General features: G+C 52.4%; 6 protein-coding genes across 6 annotated transcripts; 4 read left to right on the forward strand and 2 right to left on the reverse strand.

The window, feature by feature from the left end:
• Window positions 1–233: 233 nt before the first annotated feature.
• On the reverse strand, window positions 234–7978 carry BDZ99DRAFT_572291 (uncharacterized protein). Its single transcript, XM_033728183.1, has 13 exons — window positions 6050–7978; window positions 5554–5995; window positions 5459–5505; window positions 5336–5412; window positions 5106–5275; window positions 4803–5053; window positions 4449–4752; window positions 4274–4400; window positions 3275–4214; window positions 2555–3224; window positions 1742–2508; window positions 1366–1685; window positions 234–1310 (listed from the first exon to the last, which is right to left on the reverse strand). The coding sequence occupies exons 1-13, from the start codon at window positions 7757–7759 to the stop codon at window positions 674–676; spliced, it is 6462 nt and encodes a 2153-aa protein (XP_033575389.1). The 5' UTR covers window positions 7760–7978; the 3' UTR covers window positions 234–673.
• A 768-nt stretch (window positions 7979–8746) lies between these two features.
• Window positions 8747–10344, forward strand: BDZ99DRAFT_509680 (haloacid dehalogenase-like hydrolase). The gene is made up of 3 exons (XM_033724423.1): window positions 8747–9066; window positions 9156–9345; window positions 9385–10344. Exons 1-3 carry the CDS (start codon window positions 9047–9049, stop codon window positions 9988–9990), a joined length of 816 nt encoding a protein of 271 aa, XP_033575390.1. The 5' UTR covers window positions 8747–9046; the 3' UTR covers window positions 9991–10344.
• Window positions 10345–11265: 921 nt separating this feature from the next.
• On the forward strand, window positions 11266–14409 carry BDZ99DRAFT_419530 (uncharacterized protein). The gene is made up of 6 exons (XM_033716893.1): window positions 11266–11479; window positions 11559–11656; window positions 11707–11923; window positions 11977–12579; window positions 12631–12876; window positions 12931–14409. The coding sequence occupies exons 1-6, from the start codon at window positions 11315–11317 to the stop codon at window positions 14026–14028; spliced, it is 2427 nt and encodes an 808-aa protein (XP_033575391.1). The 5' UTR covers window positions 11266–11314; the 3' UTR covers window positions 14029–14409.
• A 235-nt stretch (window positions 14410–14644) lies between these two features.
• BDZ99DRAFT_371552 (uncharacterized protein) lies at window positions 14645–15858 on the forward strand (the record flags this gene model as incomplete). Its single annotated transcript, XM_033714825.1, has 6 exons — window positions 14645–14770; window positions 14826–14970; window positions 15030–15092; window positions 15147–15248; window positions 15304–15450; window positions 15527–15858. Coding segments are annotated over 6 exons (915 nt in total), but the record flags the coding sequence as incomplete, so codon positions are not given.
• A 1546-nt stretch (window positions 15859–17404) lies between these two features.
• BDZ99DRAFT_464310 (uncharacterized protein) lies at window positions 17405–19732 on the reverse strand (the record flags this gene model as incomplete). Its single annotated transcript, XM_033720281.1, has 6 exons — window positions 19447–19732; window positions 19299–19401; window positions 18729–19240; window positions 18598–18679; window positions 18106–18542; window positions 17405–18053 (listed from the first exon to the last, which is right to left on the reverse strand). Coding segments are annotated over exons 2-6 (1471 nt in total), but the record flags the coding sequence as incomplete, so codon positions are not given.
• A 2193-nt stretch (window positions 19733–21925) lies between these two features.
• On the forward strand, window positions 21926–23672 carry BDZ99DRAFT_55601 (uncharacterized protein). Its single transcript, XM_033727174.1, has 4 exons — window positions 21926–22461; window positions 22515–23142; window positions 23198–23323; window positions 23377–23672. The coding sequence occupies exons 1-4, from the start codon at window positions 22080–22082 to the stop codon at window positions 23462–23464; spliced, it is 1224 nt and encodes a 407-aa protein (XP_033575394.1). The 5' UTR covers window positions 21926–22079; the 3' UTR covers window positions 23465–23672.
• The last annotated feature ends 1571 nt before the right edge of the window (window positions 23673–25243 follow it).

The raw sequence follows: 25243 nt of genomic DNA on the forward strand, positions 1-25243 counted from the left end.
TCCGTGGTATTCCGTAGGCTGCATAGACACATCACGCCAGATTCCGTTCGGACCATGGCAGCTATTTTCTGGAAAAGGCGTCCTCAAACACGCGTAGGCCGCGCACGTCCGGCTGCCGGCTCTCGGCTCCAGCTGCAAACCCGTGGATGGACGCCCTGGCGGCTTAGACGCGCCTCCAAGGGGCGACACGAGAGGCACACGTAGCAGCACACATTCTACCATCGAACGCACTTGTGCCTGTACAGGTAACATTCTAGCCCGTCAACGCCGTCGCTATGCTGCCAAAGACAAGTATCTACTCGCTCCACACCAGCCCGCCGCCCCCAAGCTCCAACACCGCCAATACGCGCAGGCCGCGCCCTCGTTCTTGTTGTACATGTACAAGACCATACATATATGCAAATGCCGACGCCCAAAACGCTCCAAGCCCATCCCGTGCGCCGCCACCCAGACATGCCCTTCTGCCCTACTTCCTCGTAGACACCAATGCAACCACGGGCAGCCCGTATGCACGGCCGCTGTTTCCACGGCCCTTGCTCCTGCCCTCCGTTATCACGTTCCTCCACCCTGCGCAGCCCCAGCCCCCGGCGTAGATCATGCCCCATGGCCAAACATCGGCCTCCGTAAAACACCATGCTGTGACAAAGGAAAGTGCTCGAGCAAACGGCCTGCCTCACCGTCCTGGCGGCCGTCGCAGCGTGAAACTGCGCCGAATGCTTTCGCCCCACGCCGAGTTGTCGAGCACCTCCAAAACGTCTTGTGCGCTGACGCTGCTGTTGGCCCTGCTGCGTGCTCCAGCTGGCCCGGGGTCGACCTCGAGCGGACTTGGCGGCCGGCTGAGGGCGCTGGCGAACTGCCAGTCTGCTGGTCTGCTGTCTGCAGGAGCGTTGTATGGCGAGCCCGCTGGAGAGGTTGAGAATCCCGCTCGCGTTGGAGACGCGCTTGGCGAGACCTGGATTGAGTTTGCACGACTGCGCAGTGCCATGTCCGCTGGCGGCGACGGCGACGTGAGATCACTGCCAGTTGCACGCCAGTCGTGGTCGAGTGGGGACAGGTCGACCGGTGAGAGCAACGGACTAATGCCAGGCGGATGTGCCCGTTGCGCGTTGGTAATGTCCTCGTCATCGACGAAAATCTCCGGCACCGTGAACTGTGGCACTTGTGTCATGCGTCCTGAGTTCTTGATGTCTTGGGCGCGGCGGAACTTGCGAGCCCAGAAGAGTGTGTCAAAGAACCCTACGACTACGTTTCGTCGTACGGCCTCCTCTACACGCTGGAGGCGCGCTCGGCGACGAAGGAATTCTTCCAGTCTGGTGATGAACACGTTAGTCGGCTGTGCAAGCACATGTTGGGGACTTCGCTTACCTCAAGCTCTTGTTGTCGTTGATGACCTTGTAATGAGCCAGGATCATGAGCAGTGCATTGAATGCAATGCCCTTGTCAGGATCGCTTGAGACAAGCACTTCTTCGTAGAACGTGTTCATGCGTGCCCTTCTCTTTCGGATTTCTACCTGTGGCAGCTCGGCTAGACGACGGTTGAGTTTGGCAAGGTCGATCTCAGGTGCTAGATCATGCCCTTCTACAGGGAGTCCAGATTGCCTCCTGGTTGTACTGCAGTCCTCGATAAGTCGGCGAACGGTGAAGTCGCCATCGTAGATTCTCATCTCGAAGACACCAGACAGTTCCTGTAGATTTTGTTAGCTATTAAAAGGCATTGAGGTCTTCGACTTTGACGACTTACTCCCAAAAGCCTGGGAAAGACTTCTTTTGAGATGTAACCGCTTCCGTTCGGATCGAACTCAGCCCATGCCTGCTTGAATCGGCGAATCTCCTCTCGGCTGATGACCGAAAGACCGCTGCTTCTCTGATACACGTAACTGAAGCTCTCGTATATGAGCGAGACGAACAAATTGACGAAGATGTACATGCTCAGTATGTTCCAGGAAATGAACAGAGCTCTGGCCCATTCAGGGCTACCGCAATCACCGTCAAAGTACCGTTTCCCAGTAACGCAAAAAGGTGGCGTCACCCCAGCAAAGTCTTCCATGATTTGATTCCAACCTTCTCCAGTACTCATGCGGAACAGGAGGATAAGGGCCTTCGGAACATCTCTGAAATTGACGTTGCCAGTTTCGTTCGCGTTGAACCTCGTGAGCCCAAAGGTTTGAGTGAGAGCTATAGCGTAGACAAGGAAAAGAACAAACCATGTGGCAAGCAGGTTCATGATTGAGCTCAGACTGGCCGCCGCGGTCTTGAACAGCTGATCCAATTGGTTGTTTCGGGGTATCAAGAGTAGTGCAATAGACACTAAGCACAGCTTGTGGAGCTGTACATAGACCCATTGCTTGAAGTTGGATAATAGGAGAATAGAGGTGATGAATGTACCTGAAACCGCAAAGATGGAATAAATATCCCACGAGCTCTTGCGGAACCTCTGCCAGGTCAAGCCTATGATGCGAATGATTATGTTGGCAATGTAAAGCAAAGTGAAAAAGAGGAAGATAAAGTCTAGACCCGTTAGCGGAGATGCTCTTGAAGCTTGATGTGGACATACCTCGTGCTCGATCCCATCCAAACACGCCTGGATACCATTCTAAACAGAGAAGGATGAGATGTAGTATCAGGAGGAAAGTAATGAATCTTTGCCAACGCCCAGTCTTTCGCACCGCTCGACGGTAGCACCACTCTTCCCACGTTTCTCGCCGTTTGTTGGATGATGGCCTTTTGGATGGCGATATTTGTCGTAGAAGCTTCCTCAATTCAAGCCATGAACGTTGATCTGTAGTGAGAAAGGCAACACCGGTCTGCTCCGTGTAATTTCGCATGAAGACAGAGACAAACAGTGTTAACACGAAGACAGCACCGAGGAGGTTGAAGACAACGAAGAAGAGGGCGTTTCCTTGGGAGGCGAACGGTCGAGGCTGGGTAAAAACGCCGGTGATTCCTTCCGATGCCCACATTACATCAATCCATCCTTCTTGAGACACAATCTGGAAGAGTATGAAGAGTGAGTTTCCAAAGTTGTCAAAGTCGAAGTAGGAATTAGAGGCTTGACGAGGAGCTAGGACATTCCAATTGTATGGTGAACTGTCGTATTCTCCCACGCAATCTCGAAGATCGAAAATATTGGAGCCATCATCGTTACAGGCTTGCATCCTGCCGACGAACAGATTCAATCCGTAAAGTGCAAACGGAATGAGCAGGCTCAGGGAAACGAAGGCAGCCTGTCGTTTTGTTAGCGTCGATTGTGCACTCGCAGTAGAGGAAAGCTTACCGAGACGACTTTCCAACCCCCCCGGACGATAACCGAGTGGAAATGGTCCCTAGCACTGTCACTGACGTTGAGGAGCCTCAGGGCTCGCAGCGCTTTGAATGCGCCGACCGTTCGTGTTACCTGGCCCTCGCTATAAAAAGAAGTGCCAACATTAATCCAAAGCGTGATGAGCACGACGCCATCGATAAATCCCCATGAGCCTCGGAAGTAGGCGTTGGGGGTCCAGAAGAAGCCGTCGGCAATCACCTTGATGATGGCCTCGACGCTGAAGAAGATTGCAAACCCCATGTCCGTGAAGACAAACCAGTTCTTGACGCTGAATTTGTGAGTGAGGAAGTAGTTTCTCTGGTAGACAGGTGTGGTAACACAGGCCAAAAGAACCATGGCAATGATCGCCGCGTAAATGAGTGCCGAAAAGGTATACCAAAGGGGCACAGAAGGGGCTACACCTTCGATGCGATCACCACCTCGACCAGGACCTACGAATCGCTGGCAGAGTCGTCGGATGGGATTATTAGGTCCGAATATAAAGAGTGACACATTGTATCTTGGATGCTTTCGAAGGTATTCTCTTTGGGCCTTCTTTCGGTGTTCACTCGCGGTGACAACCTCTTTTGCCATTTGCCTCGGGTCAAGGTCTTCATAAGCTCGCGAGAACTCCAATGAGGAATAGAACGGGTTCGGCTCTTGATGTGTAATTCGGCTTACTACTCGTGACCACAAAGAACCTAGTAGACCTGTTCCCACTATCGTAGGCGCTGGTCGGAGTGTGGGATGAGGTTCTTCGTCGGCGGGGCTGGTCACGCCTTCCTCGCCCTCGTCAAGAAAGTCTTTAACAACGGCGTCTTTCAGAAGCATTTCTGCTGCAGCGGTGCCATAGTCTAGAGGGTCCTTACGACTAGCCTGTCCAAGTTTGAAAATTGTGGACAGCGACAAGTTTCTGGGCCCGTTAGTATCAATGATAAAAGTGGTAGATCAAGTGAGGTATAGCTTGCTTACCCGTACGAAGATTCCATTCCATGATCTCGTTTTTGGAGAAAGGCCTTGACTTGCTGAAGCCGTTTTTCGTCTTCAGAGACATCGAAATTCTCTTGAATGACAGCAATAAACATATTCAACACGATGACTATGACGATTTAGCATACCGAACGCAAAACATCTGGGACTGACATACAATTGGCAAAGATAAACCATAGAATGCAAAACGCAGCTCCGATCCAAGCAGTGTTGAAGAAATCTTCGTAATTGGTGACGTTGTACATGATCGTCGTCCAATTTTCGCTTGAGAGTATTTGGTACATCCCTAAGAAGGAATTGTAGATTGTTGAGAAGGGAGCTTGGATGGTGTCGCCGCCGTCATTTACCTCTGGGATTTCTCCACGAAAGATTTGAGCTGCGAATATTGCGGCAAGAAAGGTGAGAAGAAACACAAAGAGAATCAAGTTGAGTAGACCGCCAACGTTGCCCAAAACGATCATCTATCAGTTGTTAGGATACAGAAGTAGCTGTCTAGGACGTAGCGACTCACAATCAGATCTCTTGTAAGCGGTACAGCCAATACCACCCGGTAGATTCGCACAATTTGGAAGATTGTTAACCAAGCATAGGGTCTCCCGTCGCGTGCATGCTTCACGGCTGGTATCTGTATCACGGTCGTGATTATTGCCAAGCCGAGATCCACGATATTACGCTTGTTCTGGAAGAAATGTCGCCAATCCACCAGAAATCGTACGATGATTTCGGCCATCAATATGAGGGAAACTGCGGTCTCCGATATATCTTACCGATAGTTAGCAAAGGCGAATCGGATCCCTGCGAAGTTTGTTCTTACTTATAAACCGCTCCCGGTGGGGACTCATGCTCGCACTTCGCAGCGACTGGCAAATCAAGCCATAAGAAATTACGAGGATCCAGAGCCATGAAGACTTGTCATAGAATCGCTTTAGAGCGCTCACACGGCGCTTTCGAGTGCTTTCGGAGTCTTCATCTGAAATCGGCTCGCTGTGATAAGTCAGCTATCAGAACCCGATCACACATTGTCGCTTCAAGACGTAGACGTACTTTTCTTGGCCAGTGAAGGCACTAACTTTACTTTCTTCCCTAATGACTTGAAAAGAGGACGTGATGACGGCAATGAGCTTCAAAAGTCAGCATCTTCTCTGAGTATGAACACAAGGCACCTACCAAATTGATCAACCAAAGACTCATAATGACAATACCAGCGGCAAAGACTAGTAATGTCAGCACCGAAATCCTTGGTTACACATGGGAAAGCTTACACAATGCACCGGCCAGGTAGTCACTATCGGCTACCTTGTAGAGGAGGTCGGAATATGTATTGGAGGACATGATGACAAACACTAGTTCCAGGGACTGGAAAATGTTGTCAAAGCTTACGGTTCCGTTGTACGGGTTGTTTCCCTCAATGCAAATTGAACCCTGTGGGCATATGAAGCCTTTGTGCTTGTCTGTTCCCGCCTCATTATTCGCCGTGAGGTATGGCAGTGACTTCCCGGTGATGTTGTCCCGATATCCTCCACAAAATTGGTTTCCGTTAGTATAGTTTGAAATACCCGCAGGATCTATCCAGACACAATTCCGCCGCAAGCTAGACTTGAAAGTTTGCACACCAATAATAGCAAACAAGAGCCAAAAGAAGCTGATGAGAAATGCAACGTTGACCAAAAGTGGCGCAGCTTTTTTCAAGCTTCGCAGAATGACCTGTATGGAATATTTAGAAAGTGGTAATCGTGCGAAGAAGGCATCGTAACTTACGGTTGTACCACTTGTTAGATTGAGCAGTCGAAGAATGCGCAAACAACTCAGCATTCGAAAGACATAGATGTGACGCCTCGATTCGATCCCAGAAACACCAAGTGCAAAGGCAATCCAAAACGACACTACCGCAATGAAATCTAGCCTACTGAAAGAATGCCGAAGGAATGCACGATGGGCCAGTCGAATGCGTGCCTGTTGTCGAACATTGCCAGGATGGTCAGCCTCCATTTGAACTGCGGTAAAGCTTCGTAAGACAGAGGGTTGCTGGGGCTCAAAGGTAGAAGCGGTACGTTTGACAGATGGTTGTCGGTCTGCGTTGAACACGGCGCGCCCTTTGCTTAACACCGCTTCTCGGAGTCCAACTTTGCGGTTGATTGTACTGTATTCCACAGGATTCACCATGAACCCAGAGACTATAGATCGTATCACGATCTCGATCGTGTAGATAACGAACAGAGCCAACAAGCCGTAGTCAATCCCCGATGTGCCCCAGCGTTTGGATCTGGGATCATTAAAGACGTTCCGTCCGGAATCTACCGCTAGAAGTACGGTTTGAATGAGAATTAGAACCAGTAAAAGAGGCTCAGTAGCCGGGTGTGTGAGGAAGTCACAAAGCCATAACCTGAGTGTGTTGTCCGGAGAGAATATGCCAAGTGACTTCCCACGCAGGGGGTTCGCATGCTGTCGCCATTGAGAATCTGGGACTTTTCTAACCGTCGGAGTTGGTGGTTTTTCTATAGGAGACGTAGATCCGTCATTGATATACTCTGGCATCGCTGGGAACGAAGGCGGCTCATCCATTCTGTGTTTTAAGGATGACTTCCTCCGCATAGCTCGTTCGACAACCTCGGGCTCATTGCTGATATTAACCACACGTTGGGACATGTTCCGCATAATGGTCCCAGCCCTGTGTAGCGGCGACTCGATTGCCGAGGGGGAAAGGGATCGTTTCCTGGCTGAGCTGTTCCTCCGAAGTCCACCTGGACTGTGCATTCCAGCTTCAGCATTGTGTAGATCGTCACCCAGCTTCGAGGCCGGCGAGCCTGCGGATGGTGTTAAGAATCGTACACTTTGGAAGCTAGATCTATCTCGTGGTGATATCGGCGTGGTAGGAGCCCCGCTAATGGGCTGGAGATGTCGTTCGTCTGTCAACCGCGCTGTGTCCTCGTACGTGGGAGAGAAGTAGCCTAGTTCCTCGGATTCCTGTCCGGGCAGATAGGGATCGCTGTCGCTATGCGTTAGCAGCGGGCGAGGTTGAGTCCTGCTCGCGGAAGGTGGCGTATGCGGCGCCTGAGGAGGCGAATGCGGCGATTCGCCTTGGAAGCTGAGACCTGCGAAGCCAAATCCGATAGCGGACTGGAAGGCGCCAACATCCTCTATAGGCGAGTATTCCCCATCTTCATGAGGCACAGCACCAGCATGTCCTCCAGGATATGCAGTAGCTATGTGCGGTGGCCGGGTGCCCAGGCGTGTGGGACTCGGCGAGCGCTCCGCTATGGGGCTATATTGCGAGCCCCAGTGTCCCCCAGAGAGCGCATTCACCTGTCTGTTGAGCATGCTCCTCCCTCTATCGCTGAGCGTCCTGCGGTGCTGCGCCGCTCCCTGGGGGTCATGGTCGTCGTCGTCTGGTGGGCGATTGAGGTCTTGCAAAGGTATTGACTGCGGGGTGGTGAGGTTCCTCCGATGATTTGGATCAGGGGAGGCCATTGGAACTGCCGGCGCTCCTGTATTTTCGGCAGAACTTCATCGAGGCGCAGAGGTCATGATTCAGCGATCGGGGAGGAGTTCGTAAATTCTCGAAGGGGTTCAGCTGCGACGCGAAATCAGTGTAAGCGCAAACGCCGTTTCAGCAGAGTTGGATGCAAGGTGCGGCACGGGCGGGAACGAGCGGCGGGAAGGTGCAGAGGGACGTATATGAGTGCTCCGGGCGACGTGGTGTTGCTGCGACGGCGAGGGAGCTGGACGTTGGCAGCTGAAATGCCCTGATGCGCGTCCCAGTCCCTCGATGTCGATGCGGAAGCACACTAGACTCCACTCGGTGCACGGTATTATTGGCCGGCTGCTGACAGACAAGCCAAGTGACGCTTGACGGCCGTGATAGGGCTGTCCCTGAGCCAAGCACGGTACTCGCTGTATTTTTAGCCCAACGGCGACGCTGGTGAACCCATCAACCGAGATATGCCCTGCCGGATGGCGAGAATGGTGCCGGCTGGACACGGTGGCCTCATGCCAGGGCCCAACTCGAACACGGGCGGCTTTCGGCCTCTATGGAAGACATGAATACCGCTGATGGCAGGTCCTGGCCTTTATACTGTGCAGACAAGCCTCAAATAGTTTGAGACTACCAGTTGCTTCTGCTTACTGATATACAATTTAAAAACTAGGCGCACCTGGTCTATGTTGTTGTGCCTGGGAGATAGTTCACCAGGCTCTTGTTCAAGCGTGCACGTATACTGTATTGAAGTATCAAGCCCTGCCAGCTTCCTAGGTGCATAGAGCAGAATGTGTATAAACAAACACTCCCGAACACCGTACAATAATGGAGACCCTCGCACGTCAGGCTTTCTAGCCGTTGGTAGCGCTCGGCCCAGAACGTACTAGCGCACTGGGCACTCTAAGCGCGGGCCCCGGGCCACTTAAAATGCCCTACCTGGCCCATACAGAGAATAAGATTTCACTTTGATATAACATATTCCTCCTCTAAATACCTAGACACGCAACTCTTCACCACACTAGCACGCTGTCGCTAAACTAATAGTCACATGGCTATCCTGCCTCGCTGTTGGCCCCTTCCTATGTGGTCGATGACTCCACAGCTTCCGTGTATATCTTTCTACCTTACGGACCCAGCTAGCTTCCTCACCAACCCCAATACAATATATTCTCCCTTCTTGCAAACCGAGCTGCGCTATCCTAGCGTAATATTTCCGGCGCGCTCGGCTCCTTCGATCTCGACATCCCAGAGGCATAAGCGCTTTGGCCGTTTGTAACATTATGGCTCCTCTGGAGTCAGGGTGAGTTCCCTCTAACAGAAGCGTCCATCTGCGCCCTTGAGCACGTGTGTTCTGAACATCGACATAAAATCAGCAACGCAAATTCCAAGGCTAATCAAATCTGCTACCAGCTTTCCCCCAATCCGCGCCTGCATTTTCGACATGGATGGGCTTCTTATCAACTCCGAAGACATAATTACTGATTGCACGAACCGACTTCTAGAAAAGTACGGAAGGCCTGCCCTTACTCGGTCGATTCGAGTCCAGCTCATGGGCGTCCCAGACTCAACAAACGGCGATGTGTTCCACAACTAGGCCAAACTGCCCGTCCCCCGCGAGCAATTCGCCCGCGAACTAGCCGACCAATGCCAATCTCATTTCCCGAGTTGCGAGCCGTTGCCTGGTGCGAAAAAGCTTCTGTCGGATCTCAGTCATACACGAAGTACTCCTTCAGGGGACAGAATTAAGCTGGCATTAGCATCTAGCACTAAGAGCCATACCTACGCTTTGAAAACATCAAGGCCGGAAATAAAGCAGCTGCTAGATTTCTTCCAGCCCGACCGGCGGATCCTGGGCGATGGCGCACGAGTACGACAAAATCGAGGGAAGCCGGCGCCTGACATATATCTAGTCGCGTTGCAGTCGCTGAATTCGGCGACCGACGCGGACGAGAAGGTCATCATGCCTAATGAATGTTTGGTCTTTGAAGACAGTGTGGCGGGAGTAGAGGCTGGAAGACGAGCTGGGATGAGGGTTGTTTGGGTCCCGCATCAAGATGTGGCGGCCGAATATGAAACCACGCAGAAGCATGTGCTGGCTGGGAGGACGAAGACGAGTGCGCTCGGAGACGACTGGCAGCTAGGGGAAATTGATGACGGCTGGGCTGAAAGCATACCGAGTCTGGAAAGCTTCGATTACAAAAAGTATGGAATCGATGTTCTCTAATGAACCTGATGTAGGGCATCAATAATGGCGACAGGAACAATTTTGACGAAGCAGCCTTCATGATGGGCGTCATATCAACAAGAACAGTAGTCGCAGCCTCTGAGAGAAGGAACAGGCCGAAGTAGGGTCGCCTCAAAGAATTGGCCCTTGAGGAAGGTAGTTAAGAAGACTACGGGCTTGTAGCATCCATTCTCCAATGTCAGCATAGTTGTTTCCCGGGAAGACTGAGGTGCTCGAATATCTCCTTGAGAGCGAGATTATTGCGCGGGTGTAGTTTTCGGGCGTAACCGTCGAGCCACGGTTTAGTTAGGTTATGCAATGCTGATAAGCGATAGTATGAAACCTTACCTCCAGACGTTTCACGCTCCATATTCTATCGTGTACCACTAGTATACTGGTAGCATATCTAATGAATACAGCAAAAGCGCTGACAGTTTGTGCAGCAAAGTAAGGCGATAAAGAAGGAGACGAAGAAGGTGGTGGAGAAAGGGATGAAAGACTCATTAAGACGGATAGGCTGTAGGGGATACCGTAAAGCCTCAGCTCGGGGCGTTCTTAAGCGCCTGAAAACCACAACCCCCAATAAGAGGCCTTGATAGAGATTTAATTGGATACCTCCCACTCAGGATCAAAAGCGGGCAACGTTGAACAATATGCCTTGGGCTTGGGGCAGGCGACTTCGCGCCGCTGAGACCAGTATAGCGTATCTCGAGAGAACTTACACAGTAGATTAGGGCGAAGCTTGCAGTGGCAATACAGGAGGGCTGCCACCGCCTCAAAATTCCTCGAAGAAGCGGCTGAGGTCCCTGAAATATAACGCACGTGAACCTTTCCAGCCATGGTAGCGCCCAGCCCAGAGTGTACTAGCGTACAGGACGTTTTAAGCACTGACCCTAGGGGTGATTAAAATGCACCCGTACGGAGAATAGGTATGTAGAATAGCATTTCACTTCGATACAACATGCTCTTTCAAACACCCACGTCAAAAAAACAAACACACCCTGTAAACCCTGCAAACCCATTTCACGGCGACAAAGAGCGCGCATTAAACAGCGCTGCTTGTTCTGCCAGATCGGCACGGGCGTTCCTGAATCGGGAGGTGTGCCAAGCCTACGCTGAACGCGAGATTTGTTCGCATCTCCATTCATCACCTCCGACAGCCGCATCACCACGCCTCTACCCCCCAACTCAACCCTCACGTCAGGAACAACTCCCTCTTAGACACTTGTCTTTTCCTTCTACGCCTCCCACCATACACACATCGCCTCCTCGCCGTGTCCCATCGTCATCATTCACGCGTCGCCGCACGGCACGCTCCGCCGAAATGGTATCCCGCAAGCGAGGACGAGGAGAGATGGAGTCAGAGGAGCCGGCGAAGGAGCCCAGCATGCTGGATAGACTCCGCAACATGTGGGAGTTCGCCAACCTGATGCAATATATCTTTCTGTTCGGCAAGGCGGTCAAGATCGACGAGAATATAACTATCGAGGTGCTTAGACACCCCCTACACTCCCGAACCCTCACGTCGCACAGCCTTTTAGATGGATTTGATGCTAATACTTCTGTAGACGCTTGAGACTGAGTGTCTGCGACCTCAGCCTTCGCAGGAGCTGGCGCGGATTGGCCTCGCACTGCTGAAGTTCGTGTCATCCAACAAGGGCCTGACGTGAGTTCTCTAAACTACTATACCACCAAGCACGATGCTAACATCCATAGACCTGAAAATTTCGATGAATTCACCTACAGACAATACAAGCAGAAGGCGCCCCACCGCAACCCCTTTGGCACGCCCGAGGAACTGGAAACAAAGTTCGACGATTTTGATGTCTTCACCAAGATTCGCGTATTGCAGCAACTGTCTGTGTGGACTCTGCATAACGCAGACCGTATTCGAGAGCGGATTGGCGCGACGGACGCCGAACAGACGAATTGGGTGAGTGGCTCTTGGCTCGACAGTCAGATCATACCTACTAACGTCATCCGCAGCGCATGGAGCCCTTTGGATGGGACTCTGAAGATCGTACATACTTTGTCTTTGACGACGACCGACTCTACCGACGCACCGATCCTCCTCCACCACCACCTCCGTCTAAATCAAAGCTGAAGTCCAAAGCGAGGAAGTCCAAGGGTACTCGAGGAAGCAAGCGTAGGAAGCTTTCCACACCTGAGCCTGAAGAGGTGGAAGAACAGGAGGATGGAACCATTGTTGAAGTCCAAGAACCCGAAGATGACGGCCTTGGAGGCATGAAGTGGGAATGCTTGTGCGTCAACATGGCAGACTACCAAGAGTTCATGGAGGGAATCCGTCGCAGTCGAGACCCGAACGAGAAGGCTATGTATCAGAGTCTCCAGGAAGATGTCTTGCCGATCATTGAGCGCAAGGTGGAAGAACAACAGCGAGAAGAGGCGAAGAGGCAGAAGGAACTCGAAATCCTATCGAAACTCGCCGTCGCAAAGCGCTCGAGCAGAATATCTGCGAAGACGGATGCACGCAGAAAGGAAGAGGAGGCCGCGGAGGCCGAGAGAAAGCAGCGAGCAGACTTGGCCATGGCCAAGAAAGAGCAAGAAAAGCAACGCAAGATGGAAGAGGTGAATTATACTCTATTATATCTATCTAATTCTCATGCTGACAATGCCCAGGCTCGTGAGTCTCGAATGATGACGCGGGAGCAACGCTTGAAAGAACGCGAGGTGAAGCGCATCCTCCACGAAGAGGAGCTCAAGAAATTGGAGGAAAATAGCCACAGACTTGAGACTAACGAAGCCAGACTTTCTGAGCGTCATCTCAGGAACGAAATGGAGAGGGCGAAGAAAGAGCTCGAAAAGCTGGAAGAGGATGACTGGGTGTTCGATTGCTCGGTTTGCGGTCTGCACGGCGAGAATTTGGTATGTCCTCAACCCATCGGTGCCCTTGATTCATTGCTAACAAACCTAATGCAGGATGATGGCGCTCACAGTGTCTCTTGTGACAAGTGCAAAGTGTGGCAACACACCAAGTGTCTCAACCTTACTGTCGCTCAAGTTGAAAGTCCCGACTTCAACTTCATCTGCAAGGACTGCAAGAGGAAAGCCGAAGAAGCGAACAAGCCTAAGCTCCCACCACTCAGATTCCGGCTCAGCTCGTCTGCCTCTCCCAAGACTGCGGGTACATCTGATCCTGCCAACATCTCTCATACCAACGGTGGACCACCGTTTGGAACTCCACAATTTCCTCGTCAACTAGCTGCCGTGCAGATTCCATCGCCTCGAGCAACAGGCGAGTCTCCTAAACCTGCTCAGCCATTTGTGAATGGTCCTAGCCTATCTCCACGCGGACAAGCCCTAGGCCCCCCAGGCATTCATCGGTCTGAGGCTGCCTATGGAGGAGCTCAGAATGGTCTTAACGGCGCCTCTCGTCCATCACCTGGCCAACACGGCTACTCAACGTACAACGGTCTCGCCAACTCCTCCCCGCCACAGTGGCAGGCCCCGCGACAACCTGATGTATTTGCGTACAACAATCAACCACGTGCTATCCCACAATTCAGCGGAAGCTCTTACGCCACACCAAACTCTTCCTTCCGCAGCGTTGGTCAGGATCCGTTCACAAACTCCTTCAGCCAGCCTAGGCCACCCTCGGCAAATGGCGGTGCCAACGTGTCGCCGATGAAGCACGCGCCTCCAATTTCTCCTCATCAGAGCAATGGGCGGCCAGTGTCAATGTCTTTCACACAAAGCCCGAGCTCCTCGTTTCCTCCAAGCTCAGCTCCACGCCCATCATTCTCTCCGACGAAGCATAGCTCCCCACTTCCTAACTCACCTATGCCAGCCAATATTCCATCTTCGCCGGCTCAGATTCTGCCCGATTCCGCTGCTGGGATTTCCCCAGAGAAGCACGACTTCACGAGGCCAGTCTCGAGCCATAGTATATCCGAAACCCCGATCTTGCCGCCGATAAAGGCTCTTTCGCCTCGTGCGAGCCCTCAAATCATGAGTCCGCCAACCAAGAAGATGACGCCAGAGAGGCCTCACTCGAACGGTTTCGGTGGGGTCTATTGAGTCTGTTCCTTTCCGATTCTTTCTATGACAGCCTTCCTGTCTTTCAGTATACTGCATTGGCGGACTGACACGTTTTGGGATCATGCATTCATGAGGTGGGCGTTTTGGCTATGTGTAGTATACCAGACTCTGGATTCATGGATACGATTGTCGGAGTGGCTTGAGTTCGGGAGCTCTCCATGATCACACAAAGCTGTATAATCGGTCGTCTCCCTGTCTTCAGGAGATATGACCTGATGCAAAGTTTGATGGAGGGTCTGAAGATATTTCGGAACACACCACGGCGGCTTGTCTTGGGACTGCATAGTATTCTATAGCTGAATCATCTTGAATTATGAGTGTTCCTCTCTGTAATGGTAGAATTGTATGTGAACGTGAAGTCTTCCAGGCTACAATCATAGGCAGATGATCCACCTCAGATGGAGAATAGGGGTGCTACCTAATGTGGGTTAGTTTGTGCTAAGCCTTTTAGGGCTAGTGCGAACCTATGAACCAGTGAGCGGATTTCTTCCCGCAACATCATCCATCTCCATCTCACACATGGACTTAGCGAAATGCTACAACAGGATAGCGGTATTACAGGGACGTAGCATCTACCATGTTCAGCTTCTCAAACGACAAAGCACCGGGCGCAAAATGCTACTTCACCCACAGTTTACTTCCAAATTATATTGAGCCGAGCCTACCTCCAACGAAGAAGAAACCCTTTTCCATCTTCTTAGCTCAGCCATTCACCCATACAGTATGTCCAGAATCAGAGTATCGCACGCCTAGCATTTTTGATGACTTGAATGCAGTTTGACTTGATTCTTCCTGAAGAAATATACGAGCTTTGTCAGCAAGAACTTGATGGCGATGCAGGAACTCTACATTATGCACGAGTTAACATGACCTTGCTCGAGGTGATCTCGGGAGACTTCTTCACGAACTACATCAAGAAAGGTGCCTCAACTGATTACATTATCACAACACAGAAATACGACTAATTCAACTTTACGTAGGAAACATCATGATGCTCTCAGAAGGCCGCCCGACGGTCGACAACGTCTTTTCCCTTTATGAAGGTTGGCATAATCATCTACTAGAATCAAATTGCCATCTTTAACATCTTGTCTTAGGCATATTGAAACTCGAGCTGGACCGCCCGACCTACGAACGGTGTGGGCTCGTAGGTAAGCCCATAGAGGACGGAGGAAAGAAACACAAGAAAGCACGATATGGTCTGTCATCACTTTAAAGCCTCATCTCGTCTCATCACTTCTGACCACCTTCCAGTCGTCGAGCTTGACCTCAGATCGCCCTCAATGCTACACGGCAAGCGCGGCTTCGAGCGTCTTATCCGGGCCTGCAGAGAACATCTCAGCGATTCCCTCACGTGGCTTTTCCACGACCTGCAGCCTTCCACGGAAAGCAACGAGGAAAGTAAGCACATAGCTTATACAGCTGTTTGCTAATTCCCATCTACCTTGTCTCCAAATGCTTATGCAACGACTTTTAGCTCCGATATCTGCATTCCACGCCATCATTAAAACTATCAAACCAACCACCACGCCCCTTCCCTCAACAAAATCACCCGTGCTTTCCTCCGCCAACCTCCCGGATACCTACGACCCCGACGACTCGGCATCTCTACTCGAGTATCTGCACCTCCTCTCCCTATCCTCCCCCCGCCTCCACGCCTCCGACTCCATCGACCCCTACCTCAGCCGCTACGAAGTGCCTGAGTTCGGCGAGCACAGCGGCACCGAAGTGCGCAATCTAGTGAAGCTGCGCTGGCACGGCTTCATCCCACCGCTGTTCGTGAGGCGGCTGTTTCTGGATGTGCTGAAGCGGGTAGAAGGCGAGAAAGGTAAGGGAGCGGAGCAGTGGTTTGCGCTGAACGCGAGCGGCTTTGGTGGGCTCGGAGGAGGGGGCCCGGCGTATTCGGTGCTGCAGTGCGGAGCGCGGGAGACGCTGGGGTGGGTATGTGATTGAGAAAGATCGTTATAGGTAGGCTGTAGCAGAATTCTTAGGTTGATGTGCGTGGTCTCCTAGATGTGAGATTTTCTAGATTTGAGAGTGAGGTAGGCGTTTAATTTCGCGTGAAAATTTGGGGGACTTGGTCGGGGCGCGGCCCGAAAATCGTATCTCCGTCTTGACTACTATTTCCCATCTCAGCCAGTTTCATTATTTCTATTTCAGCTAGTGTCATCTTTATCGCTTTCATCTACACACGCCCGCTGAATTTTAGCCTCTAACTCCGCCGCATTGGGAAGCCGCGGTCTAGTTCCCGAATTCATTTTGCGCATCCAAGATCTCAAGGCATAGCCCAATGTCAAAGGTAAGAGGTCCAACGTGCCAAGAGCATCGTACCAAAGGTTCGTTGCTGCCGAAGTTTATGCGCCCGCGAAAAAGCTCTCTGTGCTTCACACTTTTGCAACTTAAAGTGCCAAGACTTGCTGTTGTGAGTATTCTCGCGGGCGTGGAACCATGGATGGTGATGGTGAAGGTGGTCCGCGCAAGCCGCGGCGCCGAGGAGTGAACGTGAAATGTTCAGCTCGACGTCTATGTTCTCCTGAACATCAGAGCGAGGTTGGTATTCATCGCAACGGGTGAGTCTGGTCTTTGTTTTGGCGAGAAATGTACTATGTTTTCCTCTGCGCAGCCATAGGTCCTAGGTGAGAAGAACGCATCCCTTGTTTTTGCACTTTTAGATTTTTGCATTGGGTGAGTGAAATCAGTCCGCATTTCGTACATATCGGTTGAGAGAGAGGATTCAGCGGTTGGCAATGCGAAGCGTGAGAAGAACACGTGAAAAACCCTCCTCTCAGCAAGCCTATACATTTCGTCTAATACCGCCCATCCCCCAACTAATTCGAGCAGCAGGCCGGTCGGGCGCAGTGGTAATTAGCCACGGTGCAAAATAGTCAGCATCCCCTTTCGGGACGTCGCACCCCAACGCCAACCTGCAGGGGCTGTGAGTTCGAGTCCAGCCCTTGTCAGGAATTGACACATTGTGGCGGTTTCCCGAAGAATCGTCTGAAAAGCCGCAGCGCGGAAACGTTAAGTCCATCGTCACGGAGAAACGCCCGGGTTTCTACACTCTCCCCCGAGGAGGGTGGTGTTTTGCTTCCTGAAAGTTTGTTTTTTGAGCTATGGGGCTCTGGGGCTATTGGGATGGCGGAAGAGAGGGATGGGGAGCGAATGTACACGTCTAGTAATCATCTCAAACGGCGGCATCCTCGAATTTCTTCGGGGGCCGACTGAGGGTCTAGTTTGTTGTGGATGTATCGCAAAAGCGCACGCTGACCCCCGACCACTTTCAACTTCGTCTCCATCGACGAGACATGGGCCATCTTGAGGGACGAGGTGGGAATCATGCAAAGGAAACGAGCGCTGGCAACTGTAACGTGATACTTTTGACACTACCATGCTATAAAACAGTATCTCTCCGCCCAACGCAATGCCCAACCCACTCAAAAAAGAACGCCATCGATTTACGATCAGACCTCCGAGGAACGCCTCATTACCCTTTCCTTCGAGATCATAAGTCAAAACGCCATCATCGAAATCATACCACAAGAAATCCATCATACACTCCTGCCTCCACTCTCAGACACCAACCGACTCCTCGGATACGACGTCTATCTCAACCCAGAATCCGTCATATTATACGGATGCTCGCCATCCCAGTACTTATTCCACGCCGCACAGCCCTTACTAAAAGCACTTGTATCCCCAATCGCGCCCTTGATCTCGTCCACCCGCTCCAGGAACTGCATGCTCAGCCCCTGCGACGCATGCCACGCGATATGGCAATGCATAACCCAGGCGCCGGGGTTATCCGCCGGGAACGCGAGGATCATCCAGCCGCCGGCCGGCAGCGTGGCGACGTCGCGGCGCGTGGGGTTATCGAAGGTCAGGCCGGCCGTTGTGCCGTCCCAGACGTCGTCGCCGCGGCCGACGAGGTAGAAGTCGTGGCCGTGGAGGTGGATGGGGTGCGGGAGCTCGATTAGGCTGGTGGTTTGGATCCACCAGTAGTACCACTGTGGACGCTGGTTAACCGGTACTGATTGTTAGAGGGATGGAGGGGCTTACGGCGTTGGCGTTGGGCATCGCGAAGATGTTGCTTTTGGGGTTATTATCTGTGTTCCCAGAAAGGACGTACTCTAGCGTCGGCTTGCCCCAGTTGACTTCCATGTCGGATCCGTTGATCAGCCATCGGAAGAGGTTGTCCTGAGTGGCGTCTTGATTGAAGTCGAGGGAGATTTCTTTGATGGAACTGAGAAGCGGTTCGGATGGGACCGTATTCTTGACCCATGGAGTCAGGCCGGTCTCGTCGGCGCAGCTAGTCTTCAGAGTGACTCCGGTAGTGGTTGGCTCGGCACTCGATGCCCCGTCGTAGTGGAGGATAGCACCGATCTGAATACCGCTGGAGAGCATGGCATTGGTCCCGCAATCTGTTGCAACCCCGACTCGAAACCAGTAGTTGTCTACGGTTTGGTCTGTCTTGATGATGACGTCGTATCGTTGCCCTACATATCGAAATCAGTGAGCTGATCAAGGATATGAGCTATTGCTTGGACTTACCGATGTTGATCGCTAATTGATCTGTGGTGTAGGGCTTGATAGGAACCAGATCCGAGGTAATGACTGTAAACGGATGTCCGTCCTTGGGATCGAATCAGCGCACATTCCTGGTTAGAGTCTTCTGAACTTACCATTGACACATGGAGGAAGGAATCAACGCTGGTATTGATGAGCCTAATCCTGTACTTCTTCCCCTTCGTTACCGTCATCTTGAAGTACTGGCCCCCACCCTTTGCGTTCTTCATCGTCCCGTTGACTAGGATGTTGTCCGGCTCTGGCGGGCCTGTCAGAGAGTGCTGTGCCCTCTCATTCAGCTCGAACGCAGGCAAGTAGTAGAAATCTGTGAAGGGCAGGGTCCCAAGATCGTAGTCATAGTTTGAAGTAGCTGGTCCGTTGATGATTATTGTACCGACAACCCCATCTCCGTACTGAGCGCTATGGTGCGAGTGATACCATGTTGTCCCGAATTGGGTGGCTTTGAAGGTATAAGTCTTCGTTTCGCCCGGAGCAATCGGACACTCGGTTACTCCGTTAACGCCATCGTTCTGGCACGAATTTAGCTGTCGGATGCCGTGCCAATGTATGCTAGTCCCGTTGTTTTGCAGGGAGTTCTTCACGTTGACGACAAGGGTGTCACCCCAGTCTTGACATTCAAGTAAGCATAGGTAGGTAAAGCACGGAAAGATTGAGAAGGCATTTACCAGCTATGATCGTGGGGCCGGGGAACTGATTGTTGATCAGCATAGCTAGCTTGGAACCCGCTCCGTCAAGATCAGCGGTAGTGTTGGTGATCTCTAAGTTGTACTGAGACGGTTAACTACTTACTCTCTGATTCGCTTAAGCGCTTACAGTTCTAGTTTGCCCAGCCGGCGGTGCCTTATCATCGAAGTCCGTTGCAATACTGAATCCAGTTCTCCAGCAGCTTCGCGTGGTAGGGCCATTGGTACAGACAGAGTCACGCTCCTCGAGAGAGGTCTCTTGCCGCTCAACCTGGGTTGGAATGACAGTAGTGGACGCTAGCAGACCGAAGCTGAGCAACGTCAAGCTATGAAAGAGCATGGTGAAGAGGAGATTATCAAATTAAAATATTGAATAACAGCAGACAGAAAACACTATTTGCTTCGCAAATATTGCGTCGGAACTTTAATTAATCTCGATCTATGAATGGCCTTCTTTCGGAGGAGATATAAGAACTTATAGGTAGACCGCAAAGATGCCCCCATACGTGTGGGACTAGAGAAAGGAAAGAAATGCCGATGATCTGACATTTTGCTGTGCAGTCAGTCCCCGATTCATCGCGCATTCTGCGGATACCTTCATGGAAGGCCTTAGATCAGAGCGCCGGAAAAGCTCGATTGGATAGTGCCAGTAACCAGAATGTGGTTTGGGGCCCAAATATTGCCGCCTAGAGATCTGAGGTGTGGCGGTGACATGCCTTACCTATCCTTGTCACGACCTCGTTTCAAGGAGCGAGGCCAGCATCAAGATCTATTCCTGGATACAGATCTGGCAGTGGAGGGAATCAATGAAAGATAATCAAGATCATGAGCCTCATTCGAGTGGAGCCGTAGCATTGGAATCCTCCGGACTAGCTCTTCGGATGGGGCTGCTTAGTATGTATGTCTTGATATCAGGTGGTAGTCATGCGGCGAGTACAAGAGTCTCGGTTGCTGTAGCCAGGTTTGAGAAGATCAGTCCAGCAATAGGGTCAGGATCTTAAGATAAAAGCTAGGTACCCATCGTGAGTAGAAGCGTCATTACCCGAAAATCTAGTTTGCTTATGCCATAAGGGACTCTTGGTTGGGGACGACTGCATGCACGAAATATTGGATCCGCTTACGCGGGAGACAAGGTAGTTTGACTACAGCAGGCTCTCGGACGTAGGGGCGGAGAAAATTTCACGCGGCGTAGCATAACACGAGAAGTTGAGGCTTTTTGGAGGCTAGAGAGCGAGACCTGCAGAACGACAATGCTGATGAGAGGACCACGAAAGCGATCGGGGCTGGTCTGAGGCTGAAAAAACGAAAGAATGAAAAGAGTACTGCAAACCACTAGTAAATGATCACGAGAAGTGGAGTTGGAGTGGAACAAAGTGGAGACAAAATTGGAAGGAATTCTCCGATTACGCTTCAACAACACACCACACAGCGAGATTCTACAAATCACAACCGTCGCTTTACTCAAAAAGCCGAACAAGGGGAATAAGACAGATACAGATAGAGGCTCGCATAGAGTGGTAGGGCTGACCTGGGTTCAGCATTTGGGGCCGGAAAAATTGCAGCTTCGACTGGTCGTACGACCAGTGATCACATGCCTGGGCTGCGTATCAGCCTGATAGGAGCACCCTCCGGTCAGCCTCGAGGCGTCTTGAGGCTCGATGCTTATTGTTCGAGAGACGTTTCTTTAAGAGGTAATCGCTCATGGCTTGGCGTCAGCATCGGGTGACCCCTCGACAGTCCTGGAGGAAGATGTGGCAGTCCCTGGTTGATGGTACTTTTTCTTGCTGCTGTAATGGCCAAAACGTCCCCAGCAGCCATGGGTCGACGATGGAGCGGGGAATTTCGATCGATGGGTGCTGCTCCAAGATACCTACCGGCAGATCCTCGAAGCGACGAATATCGAATCCAGACGGCTGGTGCCGCCACCAGGAAGCCGTCCTGGGATAGCGGAACCAGCGGCGAGCGGACCTCGCATCAGGCGGAGACGGGTTCCCGGGCTAGATGCCAAGCACGACAGATGAAGCCTGGGGTGGAGACGCCTAGGAGACGTGTGAGCTGGCACGCGGCTGTGTCGGCCCAAGGGCGGGATATGGCTTGATATCTCGTCTAGTCAGAGTGCCCGTGTCACGGCTGTGGCTCACCGCACCTGAGAGGGGCCGGGTTGCTGGGCCGATGCGGATAACGGCTGGGCACGAGTGGTGAGGGCAGGGCTTGTGGTGTTGAGGCCGGATGGGCTAAAAATACGCAGGCATGCTGCAAGCTCCCTGCTCGGCATGCACGGCTTGATTCGCCGGCCCCTTCAGTACCTCGTATCGGCCAGGATCGTCTTTCTCCTTCAATACGGGCCTGCAGCTCCACCGCAGCAACCCCCGCCGGCACATCCACCATCCAGCGTGCTTGTCTCGAAGGGCTGTAGCGGTGCAAACATGCTTCTGCAACGCCGTCATCACGTAGCTTCTTCTGCTCTGAGCATGCCGCCGTTGTCTCGTCCTATCCCGTGGTGGCGGCTGGCCGAGCGAGACCACCTCGCTCCAGCATCTTCGTACCGAGTACGTGCCATTTGCTCCGGCCTGACAGCAACCCTGTGGCTTTGGAGTCCGGGATGAGGGGGTTTGACCAAGGCCACGGGAGCTCCAGCTGCAAGTTGTCGGTAGGAACAGGCATGTCAAGGCTCATGCACAGCTTCATAAAGCCCTCTCCCCCGTCGTCGCCTGCAGTCCCACGCAGCCTACTTTCGTTCGAGGCCTCTCGTTTAGTTTCAGCATGCCTTCCATTCGCTGTTATGTTTTCTCTGCTCTGGCGGCCGTTGTGTCTTTAGCATCGGCTGGTGAAGTCTGCGACGCATTTGGAATTGACTATGTGGACGGCGGTTCCTACTTTATCAACACCAACTCGCAAGATAATTTCACTTTCGTTACCGAGTTCGAAGGATGCAACGATGATATTGCAAACACCATGATCGTTCCCCCGGATGATGCGCCGGACAACGATGAGATTATCTGCAGTGACCTCGATACTACCGACGTCGACGACACACCGGAGATGGCAACATGTCCAATCAAGAAATCGCAAATGGTTTCAGGCCCGTGGATTATTCTCGTCATGGGCAACAATGGCGACGGCGACCCTTTTGCCTACGAGAGAGGTACGCAAGCCCAGCATGTCGACGAAACGCATTTTAGCTAATTCATTGCACAGATATTACTCTCGACTGTGGGCCGCAAGTCACCGCTACCGTCACTCCCACTGTCACATATAATATCACAGTCACTCCGACTTCTACATCGACTGTTTGGTCTACAGTGACAAACACGACAACCTTTGGGCCCACGACAACCTACACGCTTCCATCTAGCACAGCTAATTACACGAAGACCATCACCCCTGCACCAGTCTATACCACGCAGACTTGGACTGTAACCAGACACAAGCTCACTTGGACAAGGACGCAGACTATCAAAACGACGACCCAAACCGCGAGCTGCACAGTGCCACCCAAGCCACAATGGCCCGACAAGACTTGCACATACTCGCCCACCAAGCTCCATCCAAAGGCCCTGGAAACCGGCAAGCCCAACAAGAAGGGTGGACGGTACTGGCGCGGCGCTGCACGCGCTGTCAATATCGAGGAGGCTCGCCGCCGATTCGACGCTGCGCAGAAGAAGCGTGACCTGAAGGAGCGTGCTGCTGTTCAGGTTGAGGAGCGCGCCCCAGACGCGCCTACAATCTATGTGACTTACAGCGTTGCTGTCAATGTGACTTCGACACTCACGGCGGCTCCCACCACCACCACCGAGACGGATTTGACAACGACCGTGACGTCAACGTAAGTACTAGGAGAGCTTTAAAAGGATCGAGCCGACGCTGAATTATACCTGCAGTACACTCCCTCCAGCCACAGTCTTCTCGGGCATTTACACCTCCACCACCACGCTACCGACGAAGACCAAGACCAAGAAGACGATTGCATATACCACTCTTTATACGACCAAGACCATCCATGCAACGTAAGAACCTCTCCCGTTCGACCCTTGATGACAAGCACTAATCCTCTACATAGATGGACGCTTACGACGACCGTAACTCCGACTGCTGTGGTGTCCAGCTGCAAAACACGCGGCGGCCACTGGGGCCCAGGCCGCTGGTAGAGCACCTCCAGCTCTCATCTAATAACTTTCCTGCATTTTCACGGTCATTGGGGCGGGAGACATGTGATTCACGAAAGCTGTTACGAATAAAGCGAGGAACAATCCTCCTGTAATGTCTAGCAACATAATGAAGCGCAACTGTAATTACCAATATCACTTTTTCACGATATTCTTCAACTTCCTCACCTTTTCCCCACAACTGCACTCTGCACGCCCACATTTTTTTTTGGACGTGACACCTCCAACCCCGCACTGCCACCTTCAGCCCTCACGCACGCCTCACGCATCACATCCATCAGTGCATCGCTGTCATGCCGTCCCAACGCACGGCGGGAGAAATCGATAAAAGCCCGCCCAATCACGGCCCCTCGGAGCCTCCCTTCCCCTGCCGCCACCCTCGTCTCTTCCCGCTTGTGTTGGCGGGCTCCCCGCACCAAAGTCCGGCGCCAGCAGGCCTACCCTGGCTCAGCCTTGCACGCCGCAGCGCCAGGGATCTGGGTCGGTCGCCAATCGTATGGCGCGATGGGAGCCGTTTTGCCCCGCTTTCCGTGTGGTGATGCCGGTGGCATACGAGGGTTCGGTGGCTTTTGGGCGGGCGATGGAGGCGTGGGTAGTGGATTTCGTGATGAGGTGATCGGAGCCGAGTTCGAGCTTGGGGTTTGAGTTTGAGCGGAGCTGGGATGGGCGACTAAGCTTTGTTCCTGTTTTCGTGGTGACTTGTCTAGCACGACAATCAGAGGCTCGTGCCGTTGATTTACGATTAGAAAAGGATGATCGATTTGGAGTCAGTCGATCTATTTCTCGTCTAAACGTGCATCGTGAGTGCAACACCCAACGGCTGTTGCGGAGCACTGCTTACAACAACTTCATTCGTCCGAGGTAGACCTGCAAGCTGCGAGGGCGGTGGGAGGGAACCTGTCAGGCGCCCGTAAGCTCGCTAACTCATGCTCACCACTGCCAGGACCAGGTCAGCTGCGCGACAATAAGCCCACCAGTAGATTTTCTGCAGCCGGCAAGAGCCTTGCTTTCTGCTCGACTCACCGTTCTGCAGGAGTGCGGCGCGGCATAACTCAAAACCTGACTCGCCCCTCCCTCGCCTTGCAGTCCGGTCAGACGCCAATGGTTTGTCTATCCACATGGCCGGAAACAGCAAGTCATTGGGGGCGCAGTTGCTGAAGCGAGTGGGAATGCATCGTCGAGCTAGAGAGAGAGAGGGAGAGAGCCGAGGGGAGTTCCACTCACCTGACACCTTTCCCATTGAGGAAGTACATATGTACAGGCACGAGGTACCGTGAGAGAGCATTTCAGCTTACATCCAGTGCATGAGTGAGACCATGGTTGAGACACAGCACCAGCACCAGGCACAAGGCACACCCGCGAGTCTACCGTGGATTCAAAGACGCTCCGTTTCGAGCTACCACCAAGGGCCTTGCAGGCCAGACAGTAATGACGAGCCCAGACTAGCTCGAGCCTGCCGCTTGTCGTTACATGGCGTCCATGTCCTCTGCATGCATGGCGATTCAATTATAGAAACGGTGCGCCACGGGACTTCTCGAGCCTGGCTATCGGGCTTGACGCCACTAGCTGCAGATCGGCGTTGTTATCGTTGGACCACGCCGGCAGCTGCTAGTCTCGCAGCTACAACATATGATAAGAGTGGGGCAAGCAACTGCCCTCGGAAAAGAGTGCGAAGTAGAATGCCAAGAGCGGAGCGGAGGCGGGGAGTAAGATTACGGCGGAGAAGTCTTCAAGGCACCATGCCAAGCTACCAGATCAGAC

Source organism: Mytilinidion resinicola (assembly GCF_010093595.1).
Source record: "Mytilinidion resinicola strain CBS 304.34 unplaced genomic scaffold BDZ99scaffold_12, whole genome shotgun sequence".
NCBI lineage: Eukaryota > Fungi > Ascomycota > Dothideomycetes > Mytilinidiales > Mytilinidiaceae > Mytilinidion > Mytilinidion resinicola.